General features: G+C 40.0%; 1 protein-coding gene across 1 annotated transcript; it reads left to right on the top strand.

The window, feature by feature from the left end:
* Window positions 1–962: 962 nt before the first annotated feature.
* Window positions 963–8,180, top strand: LOC132102444 (uncharacterized protein C4orf54 homolog). Its single transcript, XM_059507256.1, has 2 exons — window positions 963–5,708; window positions 7,860–8,180. Exon 1 carries the CDS (start codon window positions 1,325–1,327, stop codon window positions 5,687–5,689), a length of 4,365 nt encoding a protein of 1,454 aa, XP_059363239.1. The 5' UTR covers window positions 963–1,324; the 3' UTR covers window positions 5,690–5,708; window positions 7,860–8,180.
* The last annotated feature ends 2,877 nt before the right edge of the window (window positions 8,181–11,057 follow it).

Genomic DNA, 11,057 nt, shown 5'->3' with positions numbered 1-11,057 from the left:
AACCACAGAAATGTAGGACCTGATTATAACTATTACACAGAGATTTGAAAAATACAATTCCACAACTTTTTCAAAACGTTTTTAGGCCTGGAAATTGTTGTTTTAAAATCGCATGGCATTTTCATGACCTTACAGACCCTAAATGCAACTGATGCAAGCTCTTAAAATCACTTAAACTGGTCCAGCAATGTGATTGCGCGAATGTTCCGTTACCTCTCCCTCCTGTAATCACATGCCGGATCCGCTTTGTTAGGGGCCCCGCAATTTACAAATTAAGCACTGCCTATAGTTCATTCATATTGAGAGAATATATTAAAGCTCATTACTGTTTATTTAAATGTGGAAAAATTTAAATAACTAAATGTGATAAAAACATTTATTGTTTTGAGTGCATCCTGATTCGGAGACAAATTACGTAGTTTAATGCACAGGAGCTGTCCAGTGCTGTGGTGCTGATCTTGCTCCAAAAACGACTTTTTAATCATGAAAATTAAACATTCCACATAATGATGGTGGAAAAAATAAAAAGCAATTATATCTTATACGAAGTAGGCTAATAGGCGACTGTAACCAAATTGCCCAATTACCCAAAAATACGAATTCATCCACTGTCTACTTTGGCAAAGCTATTTTCGCCTGTATTTATCGATGCCTCATCACTGACTCTGACTCCCTCTCATATTCATCATGCTGTATCTCCATTTAGAGCGTCAACATTTCCATCACATGACTGAGAGTGATTAAATGGCTGTGACATGCTTCTTTTTTTTGGTTTAAGGCGGTGACACGTCAAAAGCGCACATTGTTGAGCGAGAAGCTTAAAGAAGATTCGTTTTTAGCACAAATGTTGTGGGTGACAGCCTTGTCTGCTGTATGTAACAAAACACGCTGAACATAACATCCTGGTTCTAAAATAGCCGTTTTCGCATTTCGTCATCTGCTCTAAATTAGCAGTCATATGCATTTTAAGTGGCACAACACAACAGGCTGTGTCATGGAACTCGGGCTCCGTCTGTCTTCAGATATACGCCCCCCATCGCATTGTTACGGGAATATCTGTGACATATTCCACGAGAACGTACAGTAGGGTGTGTGTAAGTGTCGTTTGCCTCACTGAAAGGAGGTCGCGTGAACGTCTGGCGCGCGTGTAAAATGACGGTCTCGAGTGCAGCACTAGCAACTGCGGGCGAGGAAGGCAGAGCAGAGCCAAAGCTTTAATAGGATTGGTCACCAGGCAGTGCAGTGGGGATTCCTGGGGACTGGTGTCTAACCTAAAATACTCCTAAAAGATTTTACAACCACGGCTTTACAGCCAACACATCCAATGGCAGCATCCGAGAAAACACTGATTTACCGAGAAGACACCGATTCGTTTCAAAACTTTCTTTCCAAACGGGACATGCGCCTGATAGACGCACAAGAAGAGTCAAATTATTTGGATCTGAAAGACCTGCTGGAACTGCAATTGGATGATACAAAGACAGTGAAAGTGACATTTACTGGCGACTCGAATCATCTGGCAATAATTAAAAGCATTAGCGGCATGAGCGATTCACAAGGAGAGCATAACCCTTGCACTGAAAAAGTAAAAGAATCTACATGCACCGTGGAGGAATGCGTGGAAAAGTCGAGCTCTTTTGAAACAGCAGCAACGGAAATACTTCAAGATTATAAAAACGACTCGAACTGTACCATGAAAACAGAAAAGCCCAGATCACCAAATTTAGAGACACCGAGCCCAGGAAACAATAACCATGGACAATACGATGATGTTTATATGAGCAGCGAAAGTGAATCGGACGATGAAGTCACTGTGGTGCTTTCGGATCGTGGCACGCCTGAAGTCCGTGAAGATGAATCGCACTATATCACAACTCACGAAATCCAACTTTTGGAGTTGGACCATGATGCGGATTACGACTTGGAGACGGGATCCAGCTGGGATATCGAGGACGATCTCCAGGTCTACTCATTCGTCGATTATGCGTCTTTTGACAGCGATGAAACGATAGGGGCAAAAGAGGCGTCCAACAACCAGGCTAATACGAGCAAAGCACTGGGCAGCAGTAAGCCTGAAAGCAGCCTATGTGACACGGAAATATGTGCCAGCTCAGATGGGGGGCTGTCAAAAAAGCAAAATACAGCCGGGCACATTCACCTGTCAATCAAAGCCACTTCCCGCGCTGTGAATAAACCAAGCACCATCCAAGATCAAGCAAAAGGCATAAGTCGCTATGTTTTGAAAGGAATGGATGCGAGGGGCGACAAAATGTGTGATAACGCAAAGTGTTTCATTGCTGTGCCGGGGCGGTTGCATTTTGGCAGCAAACTGAAAAGCAAAGATGTGAACGAGTATTCAAGCGGTGCGTCCAGCGCGGTGAGCGAGCTCGATGACGCCGATAAGGAAGTGCGCAATCTCACCGCCAGGGCTTTCAAAAGTTTGGCGTACCCATATTTTGATGCCATAAACTTTAGTACTTCGAGTGAGTCTTCTGCTTCAGAGCATGGGCTGGGAATCAACAGGTGGTCGACATTTGTTGACCTGAAGTATGGCAAGGGGCGAGATCAAAATTTAGTAGCGCATAAAGGCTCAACATCCAATTTCCATTTCGCCAAAAAGAGGGACGGTAAGGGGATAACGGGCTTGACTTTGACCAGCATGCGAGCGCCCCCCGTCGAGATATTTGCTCTGAACGGCAATTTAGTCAGACACAAAAAGGCATCGTCCACCGCAAAAAAGACTGAGCTCATGGGTACGTTTTCACATGGCCAAAGTGGCCTCATAACACTGACTGAAACGCTCGATTTTCGGTGCAATGTCAAATCCGGGCAGCCTGTAAATGAAAGCACAGGAGGATCACGTTCCACAGATGAAGTTACAAACACCTTGCCAAGCGCTCAAGGGAGTGAGGCCAGCAAGCGACCCTGCAATGCAGGGGAAAGCATGGAAGACACACACAAGAAAGCCATATTCGCATCGAGTCTCCTCAAAAATGTAATTTCTAAGAAAATGCAGTTCGAGCAGGAGCGGAAAATGGAGAGGGGTGAGATATGTGAGGCGCACCACTCGCCCTCTCCGTGCTTCGGGACGCACGAGGCACACAGAGAGAAAGCGGACAAGAAAAATTCCAAGGGGCTGCAAAGGCAAAGCTCGAAATTCTCCGAAACCGACTCCGACTTCACGATCGTCTGCGTGGACGATCTGGGCGACATAGTAGACGGTAATTCAAGCGATGCCAAAGACGACGGGCGCAAAGAAGAGACTTTGACGAAAGCATCAGAAACGAATTTAGAGTTGGCGAATGATACTAAAAAAGGAGCATTCGAAGCATCCAAAAGCACGCTGCTTCGAAGCCAAAATAGCGCGTTCAGATCGTGGAGGGACGACGAGCTAGAATTTCGAAAGGAACATAAAAACGACAAAAGTCCTGAGGAGAAACAGTTACGCGAGTGTCGGGAGGAAACCAGCTCCAGCGTCGATTCGGCGAGCGGCAAGCACACTAAAATGTCACATTTGTTTGTGCCAAGCATACAGCTTCCATCCACAGAGACGGACCTCAGGAAACCGCCGCGGAACGCGAATTCCTCCACGTGCGATCAAGCAGAGAGCGGAGCTTTGAAGTGGCGTTCGTATGTATCAGACGCCACGCGCAGCGCTATGACATCAAAGTCGCCCGAAATCAAAATAAGTTTGCGGAGCGTTCGGGACAACAAAAACGACCCGTTCAATATTGCCAAGTTACTGACTCCCAATTTAGGCTCCAAGACAGCCGAGGACAACAGATGCCAAGCGCTCGCCGCGGCTTTCAAGGGTGAGTCGTCTGACAAAGTGCCTCACTTTGTAGTCCGAGACATTAGAGATAACAAGGGCAAGTTACAGACCCCCATTTACCAGGTTAGAGACGTGCGTAAACTGGTTAAGAGCTCATATCACTTTGTGTCTTTAGATAACAACGACAACAAATCTAGCCACTCGACTCGTGATGGAGAGCACAAGACATTAAAGCAGAGTCCTTATCAGAACTCAGCCTCTCTTTCACCCATAGTGATTAAATGCCAGTCTGTGAAGACAAATAGCAATGTGAAGCAATCTGGAAATATAATAACAGACCTCCCCAAGAGACTTCCAGAGGATATAGTTGAAATTGACAGGTCCTCTCCTCACGTTACTGAAGCTAACAGGCTACCAAAGCAAGAAGTGCCAGCCGGATTAAAAATTGAAACAAGCACACAAAAACAAGATAAAACAAGTGACACAGCCGAGAAGACGATTGAACCCAAGATGGCCAACCAGGCTGCTTTGGAAAAATTGCAAGCTGCTGTCAAAACGATGGAACAACTGTATGTTTTTGACAAGAACGAGTGGAAGAGAAAAAAAGAGCCACGACCGATAACAGATAGCCATGTGCTCTCGCTCATCACCAGCGAGGAACACAGCGTAGAGGAACAGGAAAGCAATTCTAGCTCCACTCCCGCTGATAGATTTCTGAGACGAGATTCAAACTCAACCCTGAAGGAGATGGCACCTAAAAATGACAACAAGTCATCAACCACTCCGATCACCGGGGAAGAGCCAAACAGACCTAAACCAATCATGCAGCTCACAGGAACAACATGTAAGAATATAAGCCAGAAGCCATTAGCAACAAAAGCACCACAAACAACACATGTTGCATCACCTCTGAGCTCCAAAGCTGTTGCACCTAAATCTCCAAAAATACCCATTTCCCTGAAGATATCACAGCCGAAGTGTGTACTGGAAGAGAGGGAGAGGTCGAATGGCAGTGAAACAGAGTTTGCCCCATTGCAGTTCACTTCCACAGCAGATTCTGAGAACTACTTAACCATACCAGTAAAGCCTCAAGCAACATCTGCAATAAAGCCAACCACCGCTGGATTGGGCAAAATGTCTGTTTATACAATCCCAGCTGGAGGAGGTAAAACCCAAACGGCCAGTCCACCTTCTTACCTGGGTTACAGTGGCTATCCGTCACCAAAACGTTCATCTTTTGTCATGGAGAGACAGTCCCCAGATACCCCTACCGCCACTATTTACCACACACCCCTGCCTGTAACAATACAAGCTGCTCAGCCTCAAGTCATTTGCTTTTCCCCTACAGTTCTACCCTCCCCCATCCCAACAGATCACTTCCAGGCAACCCAAAGAAAGATGCTGCTGGATCCCACCACAGGAAGCTACTACTTGGTGGACACTCCAGTGCAGCCATCAACCAGGCGTCTCTTTGACCCAGAAACCGGGCAGTATGTGGATGTCCCCATGCCGCAGCAGCCTCCCATGACCCCTGTCCCACTGCCAATATCCCCTCTTGCTCTCGGCCCAGGAGCTTATGGCCATACCTACATGTTTTACCCAGGATACATGCCAACCACGATGATCCCCGCATGCACTATTCAGTCCCAGCTTTCTATGCAGTCAGAAGCAGATGATGGGGATAAATCCCATTCACACATGGGACATCAGGAGGATGGAGCATACATGGAGAGCCCTTATTACATGCCATCTGGGAAGTCCTCACAAACAACCTCTGTGGCTCAACATGTTAAAACCAGCAGGCTGGCTAACAACATGCAGCCCGTCATCAGCATCACCTCCCAGCAAGGGCCAAGGATCATCGCTCCCCCCTCCTTCGACGGCACCACCATGAGCTTTGTGGTGGAGCATAGGTAAAACCCCACTCATCTTCAGTGTAAGTGCAAATTATTATTATTTTTTTGCATGTACTTAAGGTTTTTTTTTTCTTAATGGTAAGGACTTTGGAAAGAAAACAATGTAATCCAAAAAACAATTCCATGCATTTAAAGTAAAGCTCCATTGTATGAGAATAATCATACAAAAATGCAAAATACAACGGCACCGATAAAATGGCATTTTAAAAACTTTTTTCCTAACCTTCTTTATATATATATATATATATATATATATATATATATATATATATATATATATATATATATATATACACACATTATATATATATATATATACACACATTATATATATACACATTATATATATATATATATATATATATATAATATATATATATATATATATAAAGCCACTCTAAAATGTTCATTTCTGCTGCTGCAAGCAAGTACAGGAACTTGCTACTGCCAATGCATACGGCGATACAGTGCATACTGCTGCTGCACAAATAGCATATAAAATAACCCTGTTGCAGATCTATATAGGTGGAGCTGGGGAAGGTGGAAGGTTTCAGAAAAACTCTCAAAAGCGCGCAGCAGGAATCTCTAGTGAATGCTAGCCAGCCATATAAATGCAAGGCAGTAAGCTTGTTGGCTGCAAATGCAGCATGAACCAATCAGCTTGTGCCAAGTCACTTAACTCCCTGAATATCATCGGTTACGTTAACAACCCATCAGCGTGCGCGATCTAGACTTTCATGACTCAACTATATATTTCTCTAATATTACCTCTTAATAAAATAAGACTTGTATAATACCCATAGACATATTGTTGCCATTTTTCTGTTTAATTTGAATTACTTAACTTAAGCAGTCATAACTAGGATAATTCATGTCTAAGAATTGCCTCCCCTTGACCATCTTAGCAGAAATTAATGCTTTGATTATGAAGAAAATTATCTTTTTTTTGGCCCTGTTAAAATTTAGCAACTTGTTGAAAGCTGGAAGCCACGTTTTTTTAGAGTGTTTTTAAATGTGAATTTATGCCTTTGGCAGATGATTCTGTACAAACTGACAGTGAAAGCTTAAAGAATTGAAATGCATTTAAGGTATACATGGCTTATGAGTTAGTGTGTTAGAATCGGACCCACGACCTTGGTAAGAATGTAGTGTACAGAATTCGGTGTATCCACATTGCACATGTTAAGTTCAGCTAAGGAGTTATATGCTTTACACTAATACACTCTCAGAAAAAACAGGTAGTAGGCAGTATCCTTTCAAAAGTTTACTAATATTTATTTATGAACTTTTAAAGTACTTATATGCAGCTTTGCATATTTAGCTTTCAGCTTTTTTGGATGAACTAAACCTTTTAAATCTTATGTGCTAATACATAATTTTAAAGTAATGTGTACCTTTAAGGTACTATTATGTATAGTTTAGGGGCAAATAAGGTACAAAGATGTTCCTTTTAGCTTTTGTATCTCAGGGTACCACTCCTGTGACAGTTTTGCAACTTTTTTCTTACTGTACCATGTGTGCACTATTTTTATTTTTTTAAACATAACATTTGTTAACATAAAATAGCACCCTCAAAATACATGACTACTGTTCTGTTTCCTCAAGAGCTACTGTATGTCTATGGTATGGATGGTTTTAAGATAAGACCTCAAAGGAGCAGTGGGTGGCATGGCGTCTGCCCGCGGGCAGAATGGAAGAGGTGTGGCATTGTTGGCATAGCAGTGGGAGGAGAGAAAGGTCAGCTAGTTTGTGGCATGTGTTTGTGCTGATACAGTGTTGTGCCAGCTGCTGCTGGATATCAAGACTCCTCGACCTGAGATGCTTGGGGCGCAGGCAAGTCACCTTTTTATAGGACAGCCTTACATTAAAGGGAAAGACCCAGAGGCGAGCCAGAAGCATTGCCTGAGGGATATTATACAAACAAATCAACCAGCGTGCAATTGGACGGCGCAGGGGATGCGATATGTAATATGAGATGCAGGAACTGCAAAACTTTAATGACCTATAATCCAGCTATTAGTGATTGATGTTTTAGAGGCACATGATCATGCTTGATTTTGAGAACGGCCTGAATAACTAACCTGTTAGCTGATAACTGTTTGCATTGTTCACAGAAGAATGCTGATGTTAAAATTCAGTTTTTAATGTCATTCTTGTTTTGTTTTACACAGGAGCCACATGATGTCATCTTTTCACTGAGTTGATTGCATTTTTTGCTGAACTTATTTACTATATTTTGGAATCTCCTTCATCAACTTCATTGAGAAATCATCCACTCTTCTCCCATTATAATTTGTGTTCCACTTGTTTCTGCTCAGTATTCATTTTGTGAATCTATCATGTCTGCTTCTCAAATCTTTATAGAAGTGGATGGATATTTCTGCATTGGATTTTTTTTCGAAAGGTTATTTGAATGTGCATTTACTGTATGTAAAATAATAATAATAATAAATAAGCACCTTCAGAATAATGTCAGGAAAATGAGAGTACAACAGCTATATCAGCCAGTATTACAACTGTCACTTTCTAAAGAAATTAAAACACTAAAAACTAATTAAGTTGATCATTTTAAATGATATGAGTAAAATTAGGCATCACACCAATATAATATACATTATAAAAAACTTTGAGTGAGCATTAGATGATACTTAAATCTTAATGTGCACACATTTATATAACCAATATTGGCCAATATATATCCAGTGTTGGGATGTATTAATAAAAACTGGCCCTTATGAAATAGGCACTTAAATTGACACTGTCGTTAAGGCTGTTAACAGGTTATCTATATAAAACACACTAAATTTCTCCTGCTGTCCATGATTCTTCGACTGAAGTGCTTCTCCTGACCTTGATTCTTAGCACTCTTCCTTAAGAGATGCAATGTGAAATGAATGGATAACATTACAATTTTATATTGTATGTTTTTATCTTTTTTTTTTTTTACTGTGGTTGTTTTTTCTGCTGGTATTGAATAAACCACAATTTTAAAACACACAAAAATGTGTGGATATTGTGGTGAAAGGAATGATGTTTTAGGGGATGTTGTATTCCTCTAATATCTCACAGTACCCGTATAGTGTATGTGTATGTGTGTGTGTGTGTGTGTGTGAGAGAGAGAGAGAGAGAATGTTTTTACCACTTCAGTTTGATTTGGTATTACAGTTTCATCCCTTTTGGCTGCAGTGATAATGGATCAAGGTCAGGTGAATTGATTTCAGGTTAAGAAATGAAAGATATTAGCAGAAATTTCTTGTATTTTATACAAAACGGAGTTTACAAGATGTACTTAGAGAGTCTGTTTAGTGTCATATCAAATCATCAATGTTTTTTTACAGGGAAAATCAACCGAACCTCAGTTTGGATCCTCAGTTGAATCTTTTTTGATGCACAAAGCTTGTTTTTAATGACTTGCATTATAGTATACTTTATATACTTAGTATATAAATTCATTTATTATTTCAGCTGTTGGAGCTGCTGGCCAGTCCGTAAAGCTGACATTGCAAAAGTTTGGTGTGGCATTGTCTTCAGATTGATAAAAAAAAAATAATTCACTGACAAGGCTAAGTTTACTTAAAGGTATTAAATATATATATATCTGTGAAACACAACAGCATAAACATGTGAAAATGTTTTTGTTTGATATATGCTCTATGTTTGTTTCGTTTGGTCTGTGCAAAAGATATTAAAAGAGCTCCTAGTGATGTGATAATCAGGAGTCAGTTGATGTCATAAAACGACATTCGAGAGTTGAATGTTCCTGTAATGGCCATTGTTTAATTATAAGCAGTTGCTGTTTTAAGAACTACTCTGGATGAATAATGTTTAAATGAGACTGAAATTACGTCAAAGTTAAGTTGCAAAGTTGGTTCGAAGTATGTGTGAAGCTGGATTGCTGGACGAGAATACGCATTATAGCGCCTTAGAAAGAATAAGGACTGACATTCTAAACAAAGAAATGCAAAAAGGGAGAAATGTTATCTAATTCGACATTACAGGAAAAATAAAAATAATACATCTTCTTGATATCATCATTTTGTTGCTGTTTCTTCCTTGTATTTTTATTGATTTATTTTTTTAAGAATGCTTCTTGCCCAATAAACGTACTTTTCCAAAGACTGCACCTGAATAGACGCACTATTTCCTAAATCGAATTTTCTCATTTTCCACTGAGTGCTGCAGTTGGGAGTTGTTTATAAACCCATAGCAGTTGTTGTTACTAAGCATAATGGCATTAAAAGAATGGCTCTGGCAAACCACTCCTAAGACTGTTTGCCAACACCGTCTATCCGTCAACTGTACAGAATATTTTTACCATCCATAGTTAAGCTCAAAAGCATATTAAGAGCTCCCTTTAAGCTCCCTGACAGCAATATATTTGAAAGTCTATATAAAGTGCCTGTGATCAGAAGAATTAATACAGTATATGGGAAGCATCAAATCCATATGCTAATATGTGTTGCAAGTGCTAATGTGTAAAGTGATAGTCTAGTTAAAGGTCTGTCACACATTCCAATGCAGCAATGGGAATGTAAACTTATATTAGTGGTAACTCTACTCAAGAGACATGCTCTAACTGCAGTGCTCTGAATTATGACAAATGTCTGTTTTATCATTTTAATTCCAAATTGTTTTATATTATTTTCTATTAAGACATTGTTAGATCTTTTCATAAAAATGTTATTTTTGATTTTCTTGTAGACCACAGCAGAAGCACGTTAAACAAACTATAAACTAAATAACTGCTAAGACATTGATATTTTTTGTTTACTCATTATTAAATTAAATGTAGAAATTACATTAAATTTAATAATTAAACTACATTTAAAAATTACATTAAATTTAATACATTAAGTTTGGAAATTAAATTACATTTAAATTAAAAAAATAAATACATTTAAAGAGGTTTTTGAAGGAAATGCATGTGCACACAAAGCTCATGATAATTTTTCTGGCCTATTTTTTCTGCCATTAAAAGCACTGTTACCATGTGGCAATGCTATGAGGATGGCAGAATATTTCAGTTAGGCCACCTGTGCATGAAACATAATCTGGTGAGACATTAGGCTATATGTTGGGATGGTATTTTGAAAGCCATGCTGTGAACAGTCACGCATACCAAATAATATAGCCTATGCGTTTAAGAACAGCACAGAAAACAATATTTGCAATAGTTTGCATAGCTATTGTTACTTTATGAATTATGTTTAACACCAACCCTGTTTTGACATAAATAATTTTCATTAAAATCTTAAAGGGGATCTTTTTTAGCATTATAAAGCATTTCCCTCAGAAAATTTGTTTAGCTTATCCTTATGCAGTTCATATCTCCGCCCTGGATGCTTTATTTATCTGCGGAATAAATCTTG

The sequence above is a fragment of the Carassius carassius genome, chromosome 2, assembly GCF_963082965.1.
Source record: "Carassius carassius chromosome 2, fCarCar2.1, whole genome shotgun sequence".
In the NCBI taxonomy this organism is placed as follows: Eukaryota; Metazoa; Chordata; class Actinopteri; order Cypriniformes; family Cyprinidae; genus Carassius; species Carassius carassius.
Note: the sequence above shows the minus strand (reverse complement) of the source record. Positions and strands in the feature narration are given on the sequence as shown.

Bases quoted from the DNA above. Each gene is read 5' to 3' on its own strand.
- LOC132102444 (XM_059507256.1), top strand. From the start codon at position 1,325: ATGGCAGCATCCGAGAAAACACTGATTTACCGAGAAGACACCGATTCG.